General features: G+C 36.0%; 3 protein-coding genes and 1 long non-coding RNA gene across 8 annotated transcripts; 3 read left to right on the forward strand and 1 right to left on the reverse strand.

Moving 5' to 3' along the window:
* Positions 1 to 3446: 3446 nt before the first annotated feature.
* Positions 3447 to 9739, reverse strand: LOC137002495 (zinc finger protein 226-like). 3 transcript variants are annotated; one of them, XM_067362194.1, is made up of 3 exons: positions 9609 to 9739; positions 9302 to 9479; positions 3447 to 6461 (listed from the first exon to the last, which is right to left on the reverse strand). In XM_067362194.1, exons 2-3 carry the CDS (start codon positions 9384 to 9386, stop codon positions 4996 to 4998), a joined length of 1551 nt encoding a protein of 516 aa, XP_067218295.1. In that variant the 5' UTR covers positions 9387 to 9479; positions 9609 to 9739; the 3' UTR covers positions 3447 to 4995. The 3 variants fall into 3 exon arrangements, with proteins under 3 accessions (XP_067218295.1, XP_067218296.1, XP_067218294.1); XM_067362195.1 differs by having other exon boundaries at positions 9306 to 9733; XM_067362193.1 differs by having other exon boundaries at positions 9302 to 9733.
* A 410-nt stretch (positions 9740 to 10149) lies between these two features.
* On the forward strand, positions 10150 to 13874 carry LOC137002516 (uncharacterized). Its single transcript, XR_010891882.1, has 4 exons — positions 10150 to 10205; positions 10424 to 10586; positions 11939 to 12175; positions 12331 to 13874. It is a non-coding gene; the product is annotated as an uncharacterized lncRNA (long non-coding RNA).
* Positions 13875 to 13920: 46 nt separating this feature from the next.
* Positions 13921 to 21398, forward strand: LOC137002510 (uncharacterized). 3 transcript variants are annotated; one of them, XM_067362217.1, is made up of 9 exons: positions 13921 to 16168; positions 16829 to 16966; positions 18062 to 18189; positions 18313 to 18453; positions 18571 to 18664; positions 19767 to 20120; positions 20228 to 20408; positions 20501 to 20628; positions 20703 to 21398. In XM_067362217.1, the coding sequence occupies exons 6-9, from the start codon at positions 19980 to 19982 to the stop codon at positions 21015 to 21017; spliced, it is 765 nt and encodes a 254-aa protein (XP_067218318.1). In that variant the 5' UTR covers positions 13921 to 16168; positions 16829 to 16966; positions 18062 to 18189; positions 18313 to 18453; positions 18571 to 18664; positions 19767 to 19979; the 3' UTR covers positions 21018 to 21398. The 3 variants fall into 3 exon arrangements, with proteins under 3 accessions (XP_067218318.1, XP_067218316.1, XP_067218317.1); XM_067362215.1 differs by having other exon boundaries at positions 18574 to 18664; XM_067362216.1 differs by having other exon boundaries at positions 13921 to 16966; positions 18574 to 18664.
* A 3451-nt stretch (positions 21399 to 24849) lies between these two features.
* Positions 24850 to 26571, forward strand: LOC137002514 (gastrula zinc finger protein XlCGF7.1-like). The gene has a single exon (XM_067362221.1). It carries the CDS (start codon positions 24962 to 24964, stop codon positions 25628 to 25630), a length of 669 nt encoding a protein of 222 aa, XP_067218322.1. The 5' UTR covers positions 24850 to 24961; the 3' UTR covers positions 25631 to 26571.
* The last annotated feature ends 212 nt before the right edge of the window (positions 26572 to 26783 follow it).

The following is a 26783-nucleotide window of genomic DNA, read 5'->3' on the forward strand; positions in this document are numbered from 1 at the left end:
AGAATTGTGTAAAACCCAGTAAACCTTGAGATTATTACTTGTGTCAGAATAAAATATATGAGTATGAGAACATACGTATAAAACTAAATTAGACAACCTCTTAAATATGTTCTATTTTCATTAAACATTTTCATTTAAATTTATGAACATTTTTATTAAACATGGACCTTTATTTTCATTAAAAGGACTTATTTTTGCTATTGTAGGCTCATTTATAAAAGTTATAAAACATTATGTGCACACCATCATGCGAAATGGGATATCACGCAATAGGATATTTTTTCAGGCAATTTGAAAAAGGAGTATTTAGCAAAACTGCAATGGAAACAGTTTTAGCATTTACAGGTCACCTAGTGTACAGGGTGTCGAAACGATTGTATGTGGGACAAGAATCGGCTACTCAGGTGGGTCTGGCTGTGTGCTCATATACTGTCACTAATCAATGGTATTTAAGTGAATGTTAATTTGTTCGCCTGTTGCTTGTAAAGGCATCATAGTCTTTGTTGCAGCACTGAATTACAGTTACACTATGTTGTTATAATGCTAACAGTTATCTGACATTTTTTTCTAGGCTAGCCAGTACATCAATCATCCAGTGTTAGCAGCTCTTTGAATCCTGGTGAATGAGAGAAGCTGCTGTACTAGTGCTGTGTTGATATTAAAGAATTAGTTCACTTTCAAATGAAAATTAGCCCAAGCTTTACTCACCCTCAAGCCATCCTAATTGTTCTTTCTGATGAACACAATCAAAGAGCTTTATATTGGCAGTGAACAGGGTCCACAAGTACGAGTTGAAGAAAGTGCTTCCATCTACATCTATTCATCGTAAACGTGTACTCCACATGTCTCCGGGGGATTAATAAAGGCCTTCTGAAGCAAAGAGATGCATTTTTGTAAAAAAAAAAAAAAAAAAATCCATATTTAACAAGTTATGAAGTAAAATATCTAGCTTCCGCCAGACTGCCTTCCGTATTCAAATTACGAAGAAAGTGTAAACTGACGTCAAAACAACTAACTAGACTTGTGTTAATTTTTGGGAAACCTTGCCAGGTATGTGGCAACTGTTTTAGGCTATAAAAGCAGTTGACCCTTCGCCGGCAGCTTGATTGATAAGCGATCTAATCGATCATAATGCTGAATCCGGCATTTTGTCCAACAAATCAGTCAGGGGAGTAATGCTGCATTCACATGTTCTCGGAATTATCATAAATATGAGTTTCCTTGGTAAAACTTGCACATGAATGCTCTCCCATTTCGAAATTTGAATGCGATGAGCTCGTAATCACGACTTTAAGGGTTAGTTCACCCAAAAATGAAAATTATGTAATTTATTACTCACCCTTGTGTTGTTCCACACCCGAAAAACCTTTTTTCATCTTCGGAACACAAATTGAGATATTTTTGATAAAATCCAATGGCTCAGTGAGGCCTGCATTGTCAGTAGCATTTCCTTTTTCAATGCCCAGGGCTGGGTTTCCCGAAACCTTCTTAACTCTACGTCGTTCTTAAATTATACCTTAGGCTGTACCTTAACGTTAATACGTGTTTCCCGAAACGTTCTTAGTTAGTACCTTCTGTAAGTCATACTTTCGTAAGGTTGGTCTGGACCACTCTTAGCTATACCTTATCACTGTTTATAGTCAATACGAATATAATTCTGAAGCTGTAATACACCCAGTGTTCGATTAGGATTATGGCAAAGAATAAAATGCAAAAAAATTCACTGCTAAATTCAAATGTGCTTTAGCGCTGATCCAGAGACAGACGCGCGCTCTGTGCTTGTCATGTAACTTTATCACAACTATTCGGTGTTTTTAACCTCATCGCGCTTTATTTTAGGTTTCAGACATTTAAATAAACATTTGAATTAAGTAGGCTACTGCATAAAAAAGACATTTATAGTTTGTTAAATTCAAATTACACTGATGTCTACGGAAGCTGCAACAATAACCCTTTTTTTATATTTGATATGTTTTATTCATATCAGATACACATTGTTTATGAAACAATAAAGTTTAGGTTACTCCATTCTTCTCCCAGTTCACCGGCCACATATTTTTATGTATTTCGGGGAAGATTTCGTATAGGCTATCCGACAGCTCTAACTGCCGTGCAAACTCATCGCGTGACAAAACACATTCACTTTACAATCGTAAATTCATGATATAGCTAGTTAACAAGTTTGTGAATATTTAAAAAAAAAAAAAAAAAAAAACGATAGGCCTATAAACGAGATACCTACATGTCTGTCAGCTGCATGACGCGTCTCCAAGGAATTAAAATTTATTCTAAATAAAGGTCGCCTTAAACTCACACTGATCTGGAGGCTCCGCGCCCCCAGAATATAGATAAATTACAATATAGATTTAGTTTGCAATTTAGATTACTTTTATAACATACCATGAGTCCTGATAAATGCAATTTCTACTTCTGAAGTGCTTATTTTTATAAAGAACACTGATTTCTCACATAACGCAGTGAAGCAGCGACTGTATAGAGTGAATTATCGATTCTCGAGCCATCGATATCAACCAATTCAGCACCGCCACCATGGACAGCACCTGGTAACGTGGCACTTAAGAAGATATACCTTAAGCAACCTCCTAAGGGATAGTTCGGGGAACACGCCTAGAAACGGTACATCTTCAGTTAAGGTCTACCTTTAGAGTCTTCGTAGCGCGCTAAGAGACAACGTTATCGGGAAACCCAGCCCAGAAAGGTACTTAAAACATTTAAAACAGTTCATGTGAGTACAGTTCATATTGGTTCAACCTTGATATTAAGCGACGAGAATGCTTTTTGTGCACCAAAAAACAAAATAGCAGCTTTATTCAACAATATCTAGTTATGGGCGATATAGAACACTGTATCGCCCATTCGTTTCATGAAGCTACAAAGCTTTACAAATCTTTTTTTTCAAATCAGTGGTTCGGAGTGCCAAAATCACGTGATTTCAGTAAATGAGGCTTTGTTACGTCATAATTGTTTCGAAATTTCAATAGTTCACGCGACTTTGGCAGTTTGATACGAGCTCCGGACCACTGATTCAAAACAAAAGATTTGTAAAGCTTCGAAGCTTCATGAAGCAGCGTTTTGAAATTGCCCATCACTAGATATTGTTGAAAAAAGTCACTATTTTGTTTTTTTTTGGCACACAAACAGTATTGTTGTCACTATAATATTAAGGTTGAACCACTGTACAAACATGAACCGTTTAGTACCTTTCTGGGCATTGAAAAAGGAAATGATCAATGCAGGCCTTGCTGAGCCATCAGATTTTATCAAAAATATCTTAATTTGTGTTCAGAAGATGAAAGAAGGTCTTACTGGTGTGGAACGACATAAGGGTGAGTAATTAATGACAGAATTATCATTTTTAGGTGAACTAATCCTTTCAGGAGTGGGAATTATCAAATTTCCCATAGCACGTGAAGGCAGCATTTGTATTTAGACCATTTTTTGAAGGTCATGGTCTTGTCTCCGTCTCAACCACATTTGTACTCAGTATTGTCTCAGTCTCAGACTTAGAGGACTCTGGATTTTGTTTCAAGACTGGTCAAGACCACAACTATGGGGATATTGTCTGATTTATTTATTAACATTATTAATGTGAGTAATATAAATTACAGTAATTTACAGTAAATTCTGATCTTCCAGATGAATTTGATAAGTGCTAGTCTGGTCTTGACTTGGTCTCAACACACATTGGTCTTGGTCTCAGATTAGGTGCTCTTGTGACTAGTGATCTACCACATTCAACTGAGCACTATTACTTACTAATTGGTTAGTAAGAGTTTCTTGTTAATAGTAGTTACTAGAATGTTAACAGAGTGTTACTCATTCGTTCCTGTGTAGTTATTCATTAATGACAGAAGAGTATTCTAAAGTGTTACCAATTATTGCCAGTGAAAAACTAGCACTTTAGTTCAAAACAGAGATCATGGATCACATGAAAAATTGGTAACGTGAAAGACAAGCTGTCATGCAGATACAGGAGCACACTGGGATACCAAACCTGAGACTACCCGTATAAGAGGTGATCCGAGTTTGGTTTCAGTTCATGTGAATGTGAAAGCAACTTGGTCATGGTTGCACACTTGTTCAGGAAATAAAGTAACCTGCCCATGCGTTTTAGCCAATGATGATGTCATTAGTTCAACAAAACACATGACAGTTGTGATAATTTACCTTGGATTTACCTTGGATCTCTCTAGAAACTAGAAACACTCTTCGTAGTGTTAGTACAAAGTAGTGTTAGTACATACTGGGACCCAGGTCAGGATGCAGACAGACTGAACATCTGCTAGCTGCCTTGAGTTGTTACATTGTTCATATAAATTACAACACATAATGACTTTCACCTAATTAAGATAGAGACTGTGTCTGCTCCTCAAACTACCAAATGCAAAACGCTTATTAAACCACCAAGAACAATATAATTGTTGTAAACTTGGTTAATGAACACAAAATCAAAGATAAATAATTACTAAAGTTTAAACAACAGATCATTCATCATCAAAATCACAAATTGAAAATGAAATGATTACTGTGCAATCTGCACTCTTTCACTTTGTCCTTTTATATATATTTTTCTTTGGCTTATTCATCTACTCAAAATGTGACTTCTTAATTGTTTTTCTTTTGTTTGTTCTTAAATGATTGAAAAACTTTTTTAAATATTCTTTTTTTTTCTCACATCTATGTAAAGCACTTTATGCACAATTGCCATTGTGTATGAGATGTGCTATATAACTTGCCTTGCTTAATTAATTTCTTACTAATTAATTTCCTTTCCTGCTAGTCCACAAACATGAACAAAAGGCAACCCTTTAATCATTGTGGTACTGCACAGCCAGACAAGTTTATTGGACAAATATTTTGACCTCTTATAAGCTTCCTATATAGAACTTGGATCAAATTACCCTGTTTTAGGAGAAATAACCTTTTGATCTTAATTCGCACCATTTAACTGAAAATGAGCTTTGCTCTTTATGACTACTTCTGACAGTGCTTCTTTTTATGAGCCAAAAGATAAATTGATGTGCTGAAATTCATCCCACATGAAGAGCAGTTGTATAGCTTCTCTCCAGTATGCACCCCTTCTTGTGTTTGTGTTAAAATTTCTGAAGCAGTGAAAAGCTTTCCACTATGTGAAACCTTGTCCATTTTTTCTCCAGTAAGGATTTGTTGGTGCCGTTTCAAGTAGCTTGCTCTAGTACAGGCATTTACACCACTATGCATTTTCTGGTGCGATTTTAAATTGCCGAGCCATTTAAAACCCTTTCCGCACAAAGAACAAAAATAGGGTCTCTCAACAGCATGATTTTTTAGATGTATCTCTAAGTGAGATGGCAAAAGGAATTTTTTACTACAGTAATCACAATTAAACAGCCTTTCTCCGGAGTGAACGCGCAGATGATTTATGAAGTCGATCCTTTCTATGAATGTCTTTCCACACTCTGAACACTGCAGTTTCTCATTGGAATGAATCTGCAAATGACTTTTCAGGTCTCTCTGGTAAGTGAAACTCTTTCCACACTGAAGACATGTGTAAGGTCTCTCTCCGGTGTGAAGTCTTATGTGACTCTTAAGATTTCCTTTATGTGTGAAACACTTTCCACACTGAGGGCAAATGAAAGGCCGCTCTCCAGTGTGAAGCCTTACGTGAACCTTAAGGTTTCCTTTGTGTGCGTAAGTCTTTCCACAGTGATGGCACATGTAAGGCTTCTCTCCAGTGTGAATTTTCATGTGACTCTTAAGGTTTTTATTTAATCTGAACTTCCTTCCACACTGAGGGCATTTGAAAGGCTTTTCTCCGGTGTGACTTATCACATGCCTGTTAAGGTGTTTCATGTCTGTGAAACTCATTCCACACTGATGACATATGAAACAGTTCTCCCTTGTGTGAATTTTCATGTGGCCATTAAGGGTTACTTTTTGTGTGAAACTCTTTCCACACTGATGACATGTGAAAGGCTTCTCTCCAGTGTGAATTCTCATATGGTGCCTAACGTTTCCTTTTTGTGCAAAGCTCTTCCCACACAGTTTGCAGGTGAAAGGGCTCTCGCCAGTGTGAATTCTCATGTGGCTTTTAAGGTTTCCTTTTTGAGTGAAACGTTTTCCACACTGTTGGCAGGTGAAAGGACTCTCGCCATTGTGAATTCTCATGTGGCTTTTAAGGTTTCCTTTCTGATTGAAACTCTTGCCACACTGCTGGCAGGTGAAAGGGCTCTCTCCAGTATGAATTCTCAAGTGGCTATGAAGGTGTCCTTTACGTGTGAAACTCTTTCCACATTGACGGCAAGTGAAACAACTTTTAGATACTGTTTTCAGAGTTCTTTTTTGTGAGGAACTCTTTTCAGTATCTGTGCAACTAAAAGATTTGTCTCCACTTGTGAAATCATGGTGTTTCTCCTCCACTTCATTCAGTTCTTGACTTTCCTCTTTCAGCAGCATCAGGTCTAAAATTAACATAGTAAATGGTCAAAAATCAATTCAAGAAAGAAAGGTGAAACAAGAAATAGAGGTGATCACAAGTTTAATGGCACAAAATAGCAGAGACTAGGGGCCAGATTTACTAATAGCTTGTAGCAGTGCAAACCCAATTTTGTTGTTCAAATCTACAGTAAGGATTTACTAAAGACACACAGTCATAAATTAGCAGAAAAGAGTGGTTAACGAACACACTAGACGCCTGGATGCCCTCGAGCAACAAGTGATGGATCTACATATCTCCGGCCTCTAGGGTTACCTGAAGGGGCCGAGAAAGATGACCCAATTGGCTCTCTGAAATGGTAAGGACTGACCTGGATTCCATCACTAGTGGGCAAAGAAATCGAAATTGAACATGCGCATCGAGTTTACTCCAGAGCTTCAACTAATCACTGCAAACCGCAAGTGTTTCTTTTCAAACTGCTACGCTACAACGACAGGAGGATGGCAGCTGGGGTTTGTTCTTACCTCAGTCTGCAATAGTTATATGAGGTGGGTTTGCTTTATGTTACAGAGTTGTTCGGTGGGTGAGGGATAGGTTAGACTTAAGATAGGTAGACTTAAGATAATTAATTTGCCGTGGTATTACTTTGTCTCATTTGTTCAAATCACTCATTTGTTTGATACTTATGGCTGAATTGAATTTGAAGTTGTAATGTAAATAAATTAAATGGCCCCCATTAACGTAAACGTTTCTTTTTTTTTTTTTTCTTTTAGAATTATTGCAACAAAGAAAGGTTGACATTGTTTTAATCCTCATGAGATCCAAATGAGATTCCTCATTTGAGGAAGGATGATGTTCATAGATTTTACGAGGTGGTCTCTTCGGCCGCTGCAGACAATAAAACTAAAGGTGTGTTAATAATTGTTAGAATAATTTTAAATATCTCCATACAAGACAGAAATGGTGATAATGCTGGCAGAATAATTTACATAAAAACTGTGGTTGAGAATAGGAAGATTGCTTTTCTCTTAGTTTACACACCATGTAGTCCAGATCCAACTTTTGTCTCTAAATTATCTACCTATCTCACTGATCTAATGGAGATAGTAAAGGGAACAGATATGAACCATGTAATGTCCCATGACCTTGATAGTTGGCAATGGTGGCAATTTTTCTTATTCCCAGACTGTTTCTACTGAGCAATTCAAACAATGCATAGTCTTTTTCATTAATAGAAACATGGCAGTTGGACACAAATTTGGAACATAAATTCACAGATTGACTGCAGCTAAAATTGAAACTGTCAGAAAAGAAGTTAATTTATTATATAGATACAGAGATGAATTTCTTATTTAAAGATCCAGACAAAACTATTATTCTCATGGTAGCAGACCTAGGCATTTATTGGCTTAAAGACTATGTAATAGCGAAACATTTGCTACTGCAGTGAAATCTCAAATCTGTGAGGTTCTGACTGACCAGAAGAGTATAAACAACACATTTCATTCCTTCTACTGTGAACTATACAACTCCAACTCTAAATGTGAACCAACCTCCTTTTTATTTACTCTTAATCTTCTGCATCTGTCAGAATCAGACTCTGAGTTCTTAGCTAGATCTATATCATTTGTTGAATTAGAATCATCAGTCAGAGGTATAAGCAAGGGGAAATCCCTAGGCCTAGATGGCATACCTGTTGAGTTTTATTTGAACTTCTGTGCCAGATTGGGTCAGTTTACACTATAGATATTCAATTGTTCAAGGATCCTTTCCGCAAAATATGTACATGACCATTATCTCTTATGTTTAAAAAGATAAAGATTCTACATCATGTTCTAATTATCACCCAGTCTCTCTCGACTGCCGATTAGAAGGCTTTATGACCAAACTTCTTCATCATGATCAGACTGGGTTTATCAAATCTCACTCTGCCTGCAAAGACTACTTGATTTACTCGGCAGAACAACTTACTTCTCCCTCTGCAATACTCTCTTTAGATACAATGAAAGTAATCAACCATTCGGAGTGGAACTATTTGTGGGCAGTGCTAGATCACCTAGGTTTTAGCTCTAACTTCATAAATATGATAAACATCGTGTATGCTAATCCCTCAGCTACCATTCTTAGTGGCCAGGTATGTTCTTTTCCGACTGGAAGAGGTGCTCGTCAGGGTCTCTTTCATCTTTACTGTTGGGTTTATCTTTAGAACCTCTTGCTCAAGCTGTACATCAATCAGAACTTATGCTTCCTATAACGGTTTATATCTTTATTTGCAGATGACATATTGCTTTTTTTAGACAATCCAATTCAAACAGTTCCCCACATTTTAAATTTATTTAATCAATTTAGTAATCTATCTGGGTGTAAAATTAATTGGAAAATATCTGCTTCCTCTCAATTTCTGTTTTAGATGTTAGATTTTAATTCTGTGTTTTTCTGATTTTATTCCAGTGGTGCATTCCTTCAAATACTTTCCTTCCTATTGTTGAAAAGTCATTGTTTTTTGTTTAGTTTTTTTGGTGCACAAAAAGTATTCTTGCCGCTTTATAATATTAAGGTAGAACCACTGTACTCACTGAACTGTTTTAATTATGTTTTTAGTACCTTTCTGGGCACTGAAAGTGTAAATTAACTTGCTGGCAATAGAGGCCTCACTGAGCCATCAGATTTCATCAAAAAATATCTTAATTTGTCTTACAGGTGTAGAACGACATGAGGGTGAGTATGACATTATTTTCATTTTTGGTTGAACTAACCCTTTAATACCAGGTATAAACAGGACCTTATAATACTGAATTCCTCATTTAATGTCAGTTTATTTGACTGTAAGCATGGAAAAACTTAGAAATTAAAGTGAAAACCAACCTACTTGGTCCTCAGTATCTTCATTTTTCACTCTGCATGATTCTGAAATTCTTATGTCTTCATTCTCTTCTTTAATACACTCCATGTTTATAACAGTGTCACGCAGATCTCAGTTGTTTCAGCTGAAGTGCTTCCTGTTTGCACGCTTTGCCATGTTTAAGATGACGAGAATAATTAACTGAAAAAAAAGTAAATAAATAAACAAACGTAAGTCTTTCTGCAACTCGTATGGATGCGCTTTAAACATTATGTATGCACTCAGTTTTGCACCATTCACATAAAACATCACAACAGTTCATCATTCTACCTTCATTTATCGTTACTCTTGCTAAGTGGCGTTATTACGCTGTTGCAATACTTCGTAGGAAAAACAGCTCTGAATAGTTTTAAACACTTCAAATACGAATGTGTTCAAAGCCATAAACCTTTCCCCAGCCGAATCCCAGCAAACACACTGAGTCTGGTGCAGCATTATGACGCCACGACACAGATCAAAATAAAAGTGTCGCTCATACGCTGTTTTTTTAAATAAAAAATGAAATTACGTCATTCGTCAAGATAATTTTATTTGGTGAACTTAATATTTAAATACATGTCGTCCAATAAGGTTAAAATACACTCCGCGCCATCCCTACCAAGCGGCTCCACACAAAATGTCATTACATTATATTTAAGTAACATTACAATTAAAAATGCGTTTTGGGGCATTGAACTTAATAATTTGTAAATTGACATTATTATTATGCAAATGTGTCACATATTTTGAATACATATGTGTTTAAATATGCATTTCACCAAATAAAAATATCCTGACATATTTAAAGATGACTTTTATTTTGATCGGTGTCGCGGCGTCATAATGCTGCACCAGGCGATGTGTCTGCTAGAATTCAGCTGAGGAAAGGTATGTGGTTTTTAAGTGTTTACGTTGTTTAAAGCGATTCAGAACGGTCAAATGGATTTGAAGTTTTTAAAATTGTATTACATAAGCATAATAGTCTCAACTATTAAAAAAAGTAATATGAAATGAAGGTAGAACGTTTGTACCTTTTAATGATTATGTGAATTTGTAAATGATACAGTAACAGAAAGACTTACTTTGCATCTATTCATTCTTTTCAGTCATTTACTCTCATCGTCTTAAACATGACAAAGTGTGCAAACAAGTAGGAAAGGTGAAACAGCAGAGATCTATGTGACATTGTAGACATGGAGTTTAAAAGTGAAGACATAAGAATTCCAGAACCATGCAAACTGAAAAATGAAGACACTAAGGACCAAATAGGTTGGTTTCAATTTCTTATTATAGTGTTTTTGGTGTTTTTTGTTTTTGTTTTTTTTTCTAAAGAAATGAACAGTCATTTTGGAAAATGTTTACAGTCATATAAACTGTTCTTTTATAAAGAAATTACTGATTGAAAGTCAGGACGGGTCTGTTCTCAGCTTCAGACATCACGCATACACTCTGTTCACTGAACGTTTGATGCAGGTGTGTCTAAATTCGGTCCTGGAATCAGTAAATGAGCTAAATGATACATTATAAAATACAAATGCAATTTAAAATACAATCTCTACATTTTTTTTTCTTGTTTTCACACTATTTGGAACAATCCAGTTCCTAAATTCCTTTAAAGGGGGGTGTAATGCTATTTCATGCATTTTGACTTATTTACACTGTTAAAGAGGTGCATTCTCATGTTAAACATGGCCAAAGTTTCAAAACATGAACTGGACATATGACGGAGTATTTCTCTGCCAAATCCACTACTTCCGGTTTCGGTATAGGATTCGGAGAGTTTTTTTTTTGAGTGTGTCCTTTATGACGTCAAAAGAGAGCAGAATTCCTTGTATAGGCACTTCTCCCTGATAAGCGTGCGCGCACACATCACCAAGAGCATGCTCATTAACGCGTTTCATTAGGAATATGGAAACCAAGAGATTTTTTAACAATTGCGGTGTCCCAATTCTGGGGCTGCACCCTTTGAAGGCTGCATACATCATCGAGGCAGTCTCATTTAAGAATAACCACCATTAGATTGCAACGCAAGAAAGAAATTACAGTATTTTACACCTCACAATGAATATTAGTCAATTTTATTATGGTTACTTTTCTTAAATATGACATATGTGCAGCCTTCAAATGTGATCTCCAGAGGATGCAGCCTCCGAAATGAGATGCAGCTCCTGTAAACAAAGGAGTGTGTTTTTGGTTGTGAGGGAAATATTACCTTTTTCAGCTTCCCAAAGAACCCAGCGTTAAGGGAACAGAGGATGAAGTTTGTTTTTCCAAGGCAGCAGTGAGGTTATGCATGCATGCAAGTCCATTTGTTCGTTTTTGTTCCCTTTTTTTTATAATGATGTCGCAGCTAGCATGCGATCTCTACGAAGAAGCTGCGCACGCTCGTGACTCGTGACAGCACTGATGGCAGACACGCTTCCAGGATCTCTGCTTTTTCTGGAAAGACTCAGTTTAGCGTATCTATCTTTTATAAATATGACAAAACTAAAGACTTTTCAGAGATATGAAGGATGCATTGTTGCTCTATATGTACTCAAGATTAACATGAGATTGGCAGAAACTGTGTGTGATACCCCCCTCCCTTTAAAAAAGCTAAGAAAATCATGTTTTTGCCAAAGACGACAGCTGTGTCCCAATTCAGAGGCTGCATCCTTCGAAGGCCGCATTTGAAGGCCGATTGTGTCACAGCGGCACGACAAAGGCTGTCCTTTGAAAGCAGCCTTCTCTCCTTCTTTCCCCGGGCCTTGAAGGATAGAACGAGTGGATCCTTCGCAGCCTAGCCTATCCTGCACCAGTGACGACAGGATTTTTTTTCCAAAGAAAATGGCAGGTGACAGAGGAATATACTTATAAATGTAAGTATTGTGTTTTACTAGTGAAACAAGTGTTAAAAGCCAGGAGTCTTTCTTAAAAACGTAAATTTAACCCCTGCGTTACCACTGCCTGGCTTCATTGTTAGGTGGTCTGAGGCAAAACTTAATATATGTTCTAATATTTTGTTTTGTTTTAGGGAGCAAGGAGCAGACAGCTGAGTTGATTAAAATGAGGGCTGAAAATGTTAACGGGGCCAAAAATTTGGCCATTGTGGCTTGGTGGTAAGACAACGAGTCAACCCATTTGTAATATTTACACTAGGTCCTCTGGTGTATTATAACAATTAGCCCTCACACTATTTAAAGCCCACAACGATAAGGCAATAGTCTTTCACCTTGTTGTATTTTGTAGTACTGTCATGCTACCCATGTCTACAAATGTTTTAAATAAACTTTTCCTGATAATTTACTCACCCCCATGTCGTCCAAGATGTCCATGTCTTTCTTTCGTCAGTCGAAAAGAAAAAGGTTTTTGAGGAAAACATTCCAGGATTATTCTCCTCCTAGTGGATTTCAACGGCTACCAACAGGTTGAAGGTCCAAACTGCAGTTTCAGTGCAGCTTCAAAGGGCTTTAAACGATACCAGACAGACGAGGAATAAGGGCCTTATCTAGCAAAACGATCGGTCATTTTCGAAAAAAATACAACCGTTTATGCTTTATAAACACAAAATATCACCTTGAACGTACTTTCCGTTTCCGCATTCTTCAAAACGCTTACGCTGAATGTTCTATGCCTTCCCTATAGAGTTCCCCAGGGATGACGCGTTTTTGTAGGCCAACCCCTGAAGTTAGCGGCGCACGGGTTCCCTCGATCGAAAGCCTATGCGTTTTTCCCATAGACTTTTGGAAAATCGCAGAAAATAAGCTCTGTGTTTAACAAAGGGTTATGACACTTACACGTTTTGTCTATCAAGATAATCTTTACAAGTTAACACAACATTTTGAAGCCTAAATAAAGTCGTCAGATATAAAAGGCTAACAGTAGGCTATAAACGGACTACAGCACACAATGGTCGCGGATCAACGATCGGTCATTTTTCTCCACTTAAAAGATGCAATCTAATCTAGTTTACATTAAATTAGCCTGCTCCTGACAGGTTTGAGCTTACAGAACTGTTCCTATGACAGCAATTCCTGGATGAGCTTCGAAAAACCTAACAATCCTGCATCAGTAAAATCCAGATAACAGAGTAATCCATGTATGAAGAACGGGCCTCAGGCCCCCAAAACACAATTGTCATGTAAATGAATGGCCAAAACTAATGAAATATTATTTGATTAGTTGAAAACTAGAGATGCACCAATACTGATTTTCTCTACAAATGATTTATTTATTTATTTATAAAGCACTTTCACACAACTAGTTTATCCAAAGTGCCGTACAATACAGGTAGAATAAAATGAATGAGAGACAACAAAACATTGAAAACATAACAATACAATTAACATGGCTAGATAAAAGCAATTGACATGAGATGATTTTTAAGCCGGCATTTAAATACAGGCAGAGAAGATGCAGTTCGAATAGAAGCTGGTAAATTGTTCCATAGTAGACTAGGACCAGCAATAGCGAAGGCTCGATCACCTCTGCAATCGATCCTAGATCTAGGAACAGTGAGGAGACCAAGATTATTGGATCTTAGAGACCTATTTGGTTTATAAGTAGAGATTGCCTCTGAGAGATATGGTGGGGCTTGATTATGCAAGGATTTGTAAACAAAAGTTAAAATTTTAAAACTAATTCTAAATTTAACTTGTAACCAGTTTAGTGAAATAAGAATGGGCGAGATGTGGTCGAACTTTCGCCTACCTGAAATCAATCTTGCAGCAGCATTTTGGACCATCTGTAGGCGCACTATAGAAGACTGACTTATACCATAGTAAAGTGAATTACAGTAATCTCGACAAGATAGAACAAACAAGTGAATAATCTGTTCAAACTGTTTAACAGAGAGTAAAGATTTGATTTTTGATAAACGCCATAAGTGGAAAAAACATGATTTGACCACTGCACTAATTTGATTTTCAAAACCCAGGTTGCAATCAAAAAGAACACCAAGATTTTTGGCACAAGGTATAAGGTAGGAAGAGAGATGACCAAAATGAAGGGCACAGTCTTCATATGATTTTAAACCAAACAGAATGATTTTGGCTTTGTTCTCATTTAACACTAAGAGATTCTGCTTTAACCATATTTGTAATTCGTTTATACAATTCAACTGAGGTCCTAAAAACTCTTTACTTTTATGCTGCGAGGGAAAGTACAGCTGAGTATCATCCACATAAAGGTGCATTGACACTCCGTATTTCTCAAAGATAGCACTTATTGGCAGCATGAATATAAAAATAAAATTGGAGCAAGAATTGAGCCCTGTGGCACCCCACAAGCGAGTGGGTGTGAGGACGAACTATGTTGGCCAATAGAAATACTAAAGCTTCTATTAGTTGTAAAAGATTGAAACCAATTCAATATCCTCCCTGTAGTCCAACACAGCTCTTCAACCAGGAAATCAAGATATTGTTGTCAACCATATCAAATGCAGAGCTTAAGTCTAGTAGCACCAGAACCTCGTTATTCCCTTTATCTGTGTCTAGTAAAATATAATTTACAACTTTTAAAAGTGTTTCCGTGCTGTGCTGAGACTTAAAACCCGATTGAAAATTTTCAAGAATATTATTTGGGACTGCAGCTGGTTCAACACAATTTTCTCAAGAATCTTGAAATGACAAGTTTGATATAGCCATAAAGTTATTAAAGTTGGAAGAATCAAGATTGGGCATCTTTAATAATGGAGTTATACTGTAGCTGTTTTTAGGCAGTCAGGAACAACCCCAGTAGTTAGACTAGTGTTAAAGATAGTTAAAAGATCATGTCCAACAGTACTGAAAATCTGTTTTAGAAATCTAGATGGAATGATATAGAGAGAAAATGAAGTTGATCTTAAACTTTCAACAATGGCTTTACAGGATTCAAGGGAAAATCGTTCCACAGCATCAGCAAATTTACCAGTGTTAAATATACGGTGTGAAATTTTTGGTGTTGCTCAGTGTTAAAACTGGAGTACATTTTGATCCACAAGTGTAAAATAGCATCTATAAAGAGAGTTATTCTTCCATTGTTAAACTTTTAACTCAACATGCAGTGTATTTCCCACAATTCCATACGACTCATTTCAGATTCAGTTGGAAAATGTATTAGGGAGATCCCGGTAGCTCCCGGTTCAATGGTAAGTTTCAATCATTTTTTTTAACGAATTGTGTGATTGAAAAGAGAATAAATTATCTATATTGTATTTAGCGTATCGTTTCAAGTTTTTGCTAATTGTCGGCACGTTTCTGAGCCAGTTCATTTAAGCATGTGTAACAGCTTATGTGTATGGCACGTGCATTGGCTTTAAATATAAAATTATTTGTATATATGTAATCGTATTTTTAATAAACCATAAAATATAAATATATATTGCTATATCAGGGATGTATTAGATAATATTGCACATGGGCTGCAAATGTATGCGAAAGATCGTTAGATTAGTTAATCTAATCGGTTCATGATTAATGACTGTATGTTTGGCAAACCAGTATTTTCAATAGATACAGTTTTAATCGTCTTTAATCGTAAAGTTTTATAAATGTATTTTAAGAAATTGATTCTTGGTTCTCACTGCACCTGCGCGGGATTTCCCGCCCTCAGTCTTGACTCGCCCTCTCACGAGGCGCACCTATTTTGAGAATGGCCGTCGTTAGCACAGAGCTCGTCCATAAAGTTTTTTAATGGATTTAAATTAACTCGAATTATTATTTTTTTTTCTTTCTGTTTTGTGAGCGTACTGAATGAACTGCAGCTTCTGCATCAAACGGTAATCAAACAAAAACTTCGTTTGTTACTCAGCATAATGCTCTTCAAAGTCATATATGGAGGAAAGAAGTTGATTAAAACAGACAGAGCCGATTACAACGGCTTAATTAAAGAAGGTAAGTTCTTCAGTTATACATTTAGGGTATGTTTACACGACAACGATGTTCTAAAAACAGACGATAAGGTTGTCAAAACGATCCCCGTTCACACGAATCTGCGAAAATGATAAATTAGACCTCGAAAAAATCAGAATAGAAGTGGTTGAAAGTGGACAAAAGAGACGGATTAAAACACTTGGTATAAATGGGTAACGTTATGTGTCTGCCTTGTCTACTTGTGATCTGATCAACCAAAACGCTTCTTAATACCAGGCGAAAACGGGGCCTAAAAGCATAGACCTATGTCTATGCCTAAAAGGTTGTATTATGCATGCCAGGCCAGTAGTTGGGGATGTCGCTTTGTCAAGAAACAGCTTGCGAACACGAAATACGCACACGCACCATTTTCGCAGATTCGCGTTTTTGTTGATTACACGGAGACGGTAAAAAGCATCATTTTCAAAACCATTCACTTTGAAATTATTTTTTAGAAGTTTGCGTTTTCATACCCCAAAACGCTGTTGTCTTGTAGAACAGCCAAAACGCATAAAAAGTATACAGTTTTCAGTTGAAAAAGGTGTAAACATACCCCAAGTTAAAGGCGTTATCGTTTTTTGAGTTTTATATCAGTTGCTGCATGTGGAGAAAATTATCTTTTATCTCTTCACAAACGTAAAGTCAAGAAGAAATTTTCCATCGAAGACAAGGATCTGGTATTACAAGATGACACCGGTGTGGAGGTTGATGAGGATGTTTTCTCTGACGTGCTGGAGAAATCTCATGACATTCTTTGGAGAGTTGTTGACCAAGATTCAGGCAAGTGTCTATGATATACAAATACTTCCCTAGCACATGTCATTAAATTCTTTAAAGAAATAGTTACCTATAAATAAACAAATTCTCACTCTTTCATGACAAATCTATATTAGTTTTTTTTCTGTGGAACACTTAATTTGAATAATGTTGCACTTTAAACGTTGCTGTCTTTAAAGGGTTAGTTCACCCAAAAATGAAAATTCTGTCATTATCAAACATTAAGATATTTTAATGATCTGAGATTAATATTTTATATACTAAGTGGCAAATTATGTTTTTTTTTTTATTTTTTTTATTGCAAACAGAGCAATTGTGTCGCTTCTTAAGGTTAAACCGTTGTGGTCACATGGATTATTTTAATGATGTCTTTACTATCTTTCTGGGCCTCTTGACCATGTCAGTTGCACAGCTGTTAATGGATGGACAAAGATTTGCAGATTTCATTAAAATATGTGTTCCAAAGATTAATGAATGTCTTGTGGGTTTGAAATGAAATGCGGGTAAGTAATGACAGAATTGTCATTTTTGGGTGAACTAATCTTCCATTTTCACATAATTCAAAATTGCTGGATAGTATTATTTGTCAAGTCATCATGCTGAAAAACTTTTCCTCTGCCATAGCCCTTGGGTTTGAAACATGATAGTACCTAAAAAAGCCTTCTTACCTAAATTAAATTTAAGAATGTTCTTTAATCAGTATAGCTAATTTCAAAAGATTTGTTGTGAGGAGTGCAGCATTACATTTTAAAGGGTTAGTTCACACAAAAATGAAAATTCTTTCATTTATTACTCACCCTCATGTCGTTCCACACCCGTAAGACCTTCGTTAATCTTCAGAACACAAATTAAGATATTTTTTGATGAAATCTGGGAGGTATATTATATACAGAAATTTAATTTTTGGGTAAACTAACCCTTTAAATTCAAATGAGTCATGATTTATAATTAAAATAATTAGGTCATGTTAAATATAGGCCTGCTTTTAAATCCTAAACATTAAAATATTTGGTTAAGGAATAAATATGATTGTAAAAAATTTTTTAACTTTTTTTTCCATAATCAGCATGTAATTCATTAATGTTTAAATGTTTCCAGATTGCCCAGTCCTCGATTCTTCTTGTAGCTCCCACCCTGACACACTATCAATGTCCTCTGAGACTGATGAAGGTGCTGGACCAAGCTCCAAGAAACCTCGTTTTGATGAAGCTTTTGAGGCAAAACAGGTGATTGTTAAAATTTTTAATTAACTAGCCAAATCATTTAGCAGTTATTTACATTTTTATATAATAAGAGCTTTATAGCACTTTAAAAATATTACAATATTTTTTTATATGTATATATTATAGTTTGTCAATAGCATTTTGGAGTGCAAGGCAGGTGGACACGTGATTTTGGCTGAATATAAAGAACTATAATGGGAAACTCACTGACTCAACGCGGCGACTCTTGGTCAATATTGTAGTTGCATACATAACTGATAAAGAAGGGTAAGGCACAGTTTAATCTTCATAATTTATTACGTTTTTGTAATCGGACCATTTTTAGTGAGTAAATAATGTTTTAACTTCTCCCATACCCTTTTTTTTTTTTTTTTTTTTATAAAGCAGTGTCCCTTCCAAAGAAACCAAAACCCGCTGTGCCTTGGGAATTGTAACACTCTTTCCAGCACTCAAGGATCCATACTCAAAAACTGGTTATGTAAGTATTGAAACCTTTTGTCATTCTGCAAAAGTACCTAATAGAAGGTTTAAAGGGTTAGTTCACCCAAAAATTAAAATTGTCATTAATGACTCACCCTAATGTCGTTCCAAACCCGTAAGACCTCCGTTCATCTTCCGAACACAGTTTAAGATATTTTAGATTTAGTCCGAGAGCTTTCTGTCCCTCCATTGAAAATGTAAGTACCATACACTGTCCATGTCCAGAAAGGTAATAAAAACATCATCAAAGTAGTCCATGTGACATCAGTGGGTTAGTTAGAAGTTTTTGAAACATCGAAAATACATTTTCGTCCAAAAATAACAAAAACTACGACTTTCAGCATTGTATTCTCTTCCGGGTCTGTTGTCAATCCGCGTTGTTCATGACTCCGCAGTGACGCTGCTGACGTGTTATCTGGTGCGCCCGAGCTTCGTTTACAGTCTGAGGGAGACGCACGCTGTATTCAAGCTATTCTACATTGTTTATATTTTGGTATTGCTATATTTTTTAAAATGGTGCGTAAGTGTGCATGTCGCGGATGTCCTAATCACCAAAAACAACCATGGTGACGTAAAAGTGCATTACCAACGGCGACAGATGAAACGATTCAATGGAATCAATTCAGTGGAATCAATTCAATGGAAAGGATTCCGGAAGAGAATACAATGCTGAATAAAGTCGTAGTTTTTGTTATTTTTGGACCAAAATGTATTTTCGATGTTTCAATGATCTTAATCCCCTGCTATATATATATATATATATATATATATATATCACACACACACGCATGTGTTGGCTTGTATTTTTTAAACTCTGTATCATTAAAGTTATTTCATTTAAAAAGTGTAATGCTAATACAATTATACACAAAGAAGCTAATTTAAAATAAGAAATGATTTTTAAAGCATTTTTGGCTTTGGTTTTTGGCCAAGAGCATCCAGAATTTTCATTTTGGTGTATCCATAATTATATTAAGTGCCATCATTATATTGTATTCTGTATCAATGAGTATTTGCTCATTGATGCCAAGTATAGATATTGCCTAATTTAGAAGTTCAGACTTTTAAAATGTTTGCATTCATTTTGTTTTAATCTAAAGGAACATTTCTATGATCCCAAGAGCAATCAAGGATACATATCCTGGCGACTAAAAACAGTTTCACGTCAAAGCAAACCTCACAGCACAAGGAATGCCAGGTCAAGTGCAACATCTGATGATGAGGGCAGTGGAGGACCAACAGCTCATAGAGCCAACTGGAACCACTTGGAAAAGCAGCTGGAGGGTGACCAGTGCAAGGAAGCTATATCTTTTATGAATCATTGTACTGAAAAGGACCAGATTTTTGAGAAGATGAAATTAATGTTCAAGCTAAGGCAGCAGCTTATTCATGATGCCATCAAGTCCAATACAGTGTTTTCGGTTTTTCCAAGATTTCTCGACACTAAAGGATTGGTAAGATACAGAAGATAGTATAATGTGAAGAGAAATTTATATCATGTGGGAAAGCATGGTGTCCTGGACTTGTATTGTTGTGTCATGTTTATTAATATTTTTTACAGGTATTTCAAGACTTTGACATCAAATTTGGAACTGAAACGGCTTCCAGACTTCTAGAACAATGGGACAGTCTAAAGCCCAAGGTCATTGCAGAGGCGAAAACACTTACTTCCAACTTGCATCTCAACAGCCTGCTTGCAGCTGCTCAGGCCAATGGACAAAACCAGGAATATGAATGGCAAGGTAAAGAATTTTGTTACTTGTGAAGATATATAATTTGGTCTGTTACATATAATTTACTTTGTTTATCTGCATGCCCTCTTTGTTCATTGCAGGGTGGGACAGTGACATGTCCTCTCTTTTACTCTTGGCTTTCCTTTTGCCACCTTCAGCTGGTGGTAGAAACAAATCCACAAAGATCAGCATCAGGGAGGCAATGGACTATATTGTGCAGTTTCACAAGGTTTGTGCTGAAACACTAGTGAGATGTTAATCTTGGGTTACTTGTTTCTAATTGTTCTTCCCTTATTGTTTCAGTCTTGCCGCAGTCTAACTGAACATGTTGAGAAGACTGAAGGCCTTCAGCCACATCTCCTTGCAGTTGGCTCAGCGAAGAACACCATCCATGATTTCTACATTGTGCTTGATGGACAACTCCTACCATGTCAGGCAAAGTCTTCCCTTGCTGCTTTTGACAAGCTTTTTAAGGCATATTTTGTCTTTAGCGTATCATACCCCCAGTGCCTAAATGCGATGTTTACATTCATTCAGACAACGATCTACAAGATTGGCTTTGGGACAGTTCGTGAAACCCCTAGGGTTAAGGACTTAAGAGCCAAACTTCTGAATTAGCTTAACTGTCTAGGATTAAAATGTTCCGCTGTTTTGTTTGCAAAGTGGTACATTCAACTGTAAATGACCTCGTTCGTCATTTGAAACTTATCCATGCTTACTATCCTGGGAAAAAATTGAATTTGAAATGTGCACAAAATGATTGTAAATATAGCTTCATGACTTATGCCGGATTTCGAAAACACTTCAGTGTTCATAGAAATGACTTTCTAGACCAAACAGAGACTGAAAATCAAATTCATGGAGATAATGAACTGTCACATTTAAATGTCAGTTGAACCAATACTTGACTGCTTATTGCTTTTCGGTATGTTCAAGCTTAGTGTATGAAAGAAAGTTTAAAGGATTAGTCCACTTTTAAATACACTTTTCCTGATAAATTTACTCACCCCCATGTCATCCAAGATGTTCATGTCTTTCTCTCTTCAGTCGAAAAGAAATTAAGGTTTTTGAGGAAAACATTCCAGGATTATTCTCCTTACAGTGGATTTCAATGGCTACCAACAGGTTGAAGGTCAAAATTACAGTTCCAGTGCAGCTTCAAGGGCTTTAAACGATACCAGATGAGGAATAAGGGTCTTATCTAGCGAATCGATTGGTCATTTTAGAAAAAAATACAACCGTTTATGCTTTTTAAACAAAATATCGCCTTGAACGTACTTTCCGCTTCCGCATTCTTCATAACGCTTACGCTGAATGTCCTACGCCTTCCCTATTCAAGTTACGGAAAAAAACGAAACTGGCGCCGCGTTCGTTCCGTAAGTAGAATAGGGAAGGCGTAGAACATTCAGCGTAAGCGTTATGAAGAATGCGTTAGCGGAGAGTACGTTCAAGGCGATATTTTGTTTATAAATCGAAAATGACAGATCGATTCGCTAGATAAGACCCTTATTACTCATCTGGTATCATTTAAAGCCCTTGAAGCTGCACTGAAACTAATTTTGACCTTCAATCTGTTGGTAGCCATTGAAATCCACTGTAAGGAGAATAATCCTGGAATGTTTTCCTCAAAAACGATTTCTTTTCGACTGACGAAAGAAAGACATGAACATCTTGGATGACATGGGGGTGAGTAAATTTATCAGGAAAAGTGTATTTAAAAGTGGACTAATCCTTTAAGAATGTTTGTCAGGTAACCAAGTTTATGTGTTACATACATAATTTGCCATAAGTCATTGTTTTTATATTGGATATTTTACAGTTTTTATACTGTTTTATATGCACTTGTTTCTGATTTGTCAGAATGGCAAAGTTTATGAAGTTATAAAAGATTTTATGAATACATTTTTTTTTTAATAAAAAAAGTTTTACAAGTTAATTTCATCATTGTTACTTGTATCACACACATTAATAATACAAAAAAAGTATTACTTAAAAAAATGACTCCCTCCATTTGGGAGTTAAAATAACACTTTTAAAAGTGTGAAATATGTACATTACTCCCAGAGTACATTTTAACACTCATGTAAGAGTTGTGACACTTCTGTTGGATTTACAAATAAACTCCTACAGTGTTAAAATGTACTCTGGGAGTAATGTACATATTTCACACTTTTAAAAGTGTTATTTTAACTCCCAAATGGAGGGAGTCATATATACATTTAAGGAGTGTTAAATTTGACTCAAATTGAGTGAAATGTACACTGGCTTTTTTGCTGATCTCTCAGGTTGAATAGAGTTCACCAAGGGCAAGTTAGATCTTAATTGAACAGTTTTCTCATTAAAAAAGGTACAGAATTGTTCACACAGTTATACAGAAACATCAGGAAAAATGTTGACAGGGGGACTGAGCACAGAATCAATAATAAATTGTCACCAATAAACTAGATAGATATTTGGACTTTTGCTCCAACGATAGCCAGTAATTCAGAATAATATCTGCCGATACAGATAGTTTGGTGTTGGTGAATGCTTTGTAATTTCTCTTCAGGCTATTTTATGAGAAGGAATTCAGTTGCAGATGAGACAAACCATAGATCCAGATTGATCCACAAATACAAATTCATACACAGACCACAAAGAATGATACTCGTCTTTTTTTTCTTTTAGCCATTTTCATCTTTGAAATGGCTAAACTTTGCAAACAGACGGTGGGTATATAGTTTTCAGCTGCTTTAAAACTGGTAAAACCTTAAGAAGCTTCTCTCCTTTTTTACTAAAACATGAAAAAGTGAAATTCCTAATATTTCCAAATTATGTTAAAATTTACTTTGCATTGTAGCACAGAGGTTGGACAAACCATATTTATTCACCAACCATGATCACAAACAATATGGTCAAGAATCTAGGGCTGGATTGACACGCCGCTTACGCACAGATTACACACTGCTTATGTTTATCCCTAATCCCTGTCATGTTTCATGCAAAACAAAATTCTAGAGCAGATGCTAATGGAAGGTTTGGCACAGAGAAGGAGGAGAGAATTCAATGCTGGATTTGCACAAAAGATTAACATCATGGCACATGCTAGTCGATGAGTTGAATCAACTCCACAGAAACTACATAAATTTATCTACTAACTGTATAAATTACTCTGTAAGCTGTAACTTCTTATTGAGTCTCTCCATCAGTGTCCAACTCCGGTTTGAACTGCCAATCATCATTTTGGCTGCAACTGAGATTCTCCAGCTTTGTTGTTGAGCTGCTACAGCTCCACCTTCTTCTGGAAAGCAGCCTGGAGCAGCAGCTCCTTTGCATTTAAAGGGACACACACAAAAACATTGAGTTTTTGCTCAAACTCAAATAGGGGCAAATTTGACAAGCTATAATAAATGATCTTTGAGGTATTTTGAGCTGAAACTTCACAGACACATTCTGGGGACACCAGGGACTTATATTACATCTTGTAAAAGGAGCATTATATGATCCCTTTAATTAAGAGAAGTAGAAATAGTTATGGTTAAAATATGATTAATCGTGCAGCCCTAATAAAATGGACAGAATTTGAAATTTACCAGAACAAACCACAAAGCTCTTTGCGATTACTGGATGGGAGGCACTCTAAAAATAACACAAAACACAAACCTGTTAACCCTGGCTTGAACTATTGGTGATTCATAGGGTCAAATAGAGCCTGCTTTAACGTCGCTATTTTTTTTTTTTTTTACTGTTAATGCATTGTCGCGTTAACTCGGACAGCCAAGTTCAAAGCAAGAGACATTTTCTTCACACACAGTATGAGTTGCATTCTGACAAGTTTTTCTGCCCCCTTTTGATTGACAGGATATAATCAGTCCTGATCATCGGCTGATTTTAAACAATTGTCAGATGGCCGATGGTGAAAATTATTGCTTTTATCAGCTGATACAGATTATTGGCTGATTCTTCAATCTGTTCTTGTTGGTAACCATTTTTTTCTTGATGAATTAATCAAGAACTGATCTAGTTGGAGAATTGATCTTTGTTTCAATACACTCTAAAAAATGCTGGGTTGAAAATGGACAAACCCAGCAATTGGGTTGTTTTAACCCAACTGTTGGGTTAAATGTTTGCCCAACCTGCTGGGTAGTTTTATTTAACCCAACTATTGTTTGAAAATGACTATATGGCTGACTTAAAATGAATCTAAAATGAAATTAAAATGTTCATTTATTAAACATATTAATAAATGTTAATTTTCCAAGATATTTTGGGTTCATTTTAAGTAAGCAATTCTGTAATTTTTAAACAACAGTTAAGTAAAACTACCCAGCAGGTTGGGCAAACATTTAACCCAACTGCTGGGTTAAAACAACCCAATCGCTGGGTTTGTCCATTTTCAACCCAAGTTGTTTTCAACCCAGCACCAAAACATTTGAGTGTATTGAAACAAAGATCAATTCTTCAACTAGATCAGTTCTTGTTGATTAATTCATCAAGAAAAAATTGCTCTGACAGCTAAAATTACACTGTGTATGAACTTGTATAATTGTTTTTGTTCCTTTTGATTAATTTTTGACAACTACATGTTTATTTCAGAGCTGATGGATGTCAAAGTGGAAAGTCAAGAACTGAATGAAGCTGAGAAGAAACATCAGTATTACAGGCCTCGCAGATTCAAAACTGGACAAGAGTCTTTTAATGGCTCACAGACAGGAAAGAATTTGTCACAAAAAAGATCCAAAAATTCTTTTACCTGCCCTCAATGTGGAAAGAGTTTCACACAAAAAGGTCACCTTAAGGCTCACATAAGAATTCACACTGGAGAGAAGCCGTTTACTTGCCAGCATTGTGGAAAGAGTTTCACACAAAAAGGAAACCTTAAGGATCACGTACGAATTCACACTGGAGAGAAGCCATTCACATGTCATCAGTGTGGAATGAGTTTTACATATAAAAGAAGCCTCAATGATCACATTGGAATTCACACTGGAGAGAGTCCTTTCACATGCTCTCAGTGTGGAAATAGTTTCACACATAAAGGTGACCTTAAGAGACACAGAAGAATTCACACTGGAGAGAGGCCTTTCAGTTGTCACCTGTGTCAAAAGAGTTTCACTCGTAAAGAACATCTTAAAACTCACACAAGGATTCACTCCGAAGAGAACCCTTACGTATGCCCTCAGTGTGGAAAGAGTTTCAAACATCTAAGTAACATAAGAAGACATTTGACAATTCATTCAGAAATTAAATGACACTAATCACAGTCAGAGGTGGGTTGTAATGAAGTACATTTACTTCGTTACATTTACTTGAGTAAAGTTTTATGAAATTTTGTACTTTTAATAGTAGATTTAAATGTTTTACATTAACAATACATTTCTAAAGAAAAAAAAGTATTTTGTTACACCGGGCGACATTCCTCTCATTACTTTATTCTAATGCAATACATATAAATGTAGTTTATTCCAAGCGCTGTCTCTTTTTTTCTTTTTTTCTTTTTTTGGCCCATTCATGCCCCATTCACAAATTAGTCATTTTTTTTTTAGTCGATTCTGTTTAAAGACTTCAACAAACAAGTTACCATTATAACTTTTTTTAAAACCTTAATTTATACATTAAATAAGCTACCAATGTTAACAGAGTATGAAATGAACCGTTAACCCACAATTTGTGGGTATTGTGCGGTGGCGGGGACCTGTTTGTCTTAAAAAGGAATGCCTTTGCTTAGGAACAGTTAAGGAGTTTGCATGCATTTGTAGAAATATACATTTGATTAAATTGTAGAGAATAAAGAAGATCCGTCAATGTATATTTGACCGTTGTTTGTGTTCAGATGCTCAGTAGCAGTCATCAGCGTGAGCACATGTGAAGAGTCTTCACTCTCCTCCGTGTCCGTGGTTCCCTTTACATGCCTTTGAGTGCAAAACTCTGCACTTACTTTATTTTGACATTGTCTAATAATCCAGATGTATCGGTATATGTTATTATTATACAAAGCAAAGGATATGTAGGCCTAATGATATTGGGGCTACAAATGAAATGCCAGAAATAATGCTTGTCTCTTGTGTTTGTTGCTAAGATATTTAATTATGATAATAATATAATCATTAACTTGTAGCTTCTTGAGTAGTTTTTTTCATTGGATACTTTTTTACTCGAATAAATATTTCTATAAGTACTTGTACTTTTACTTATAAAAAAAGTATTTATATGTAAATCCTTTATATTTAAGCACAGAGAACTCTTTTGTTACCAGGTATTTTTATATGTGTTTAAACTGATGCCATTACAACTTGGGCTACCTTTTCTAGGCTCTATTTTAAAACATTCCAGTTGAAACTGTTTGATGCAGTTTGTATATTCTGTATTCTTTTATGGTAAATACTAAATAGTGTATTATTTTTT

Source organism: Chanodichthys erythropterus, chromosome 16 (genome assembly GCF_024489055.1).
Source record: "Chanodichthys erythropterus isolate Z2021 chromosome 16, ASM2448905v1, whole genome shotgun sequence".
Lineage (NCBI taxonomy): Eukaryota > Metazoa > Chordata > Actinopteri > Cypriniformes > Xenocyprididae > Chanodichthys > Chanodichthys erythropterus.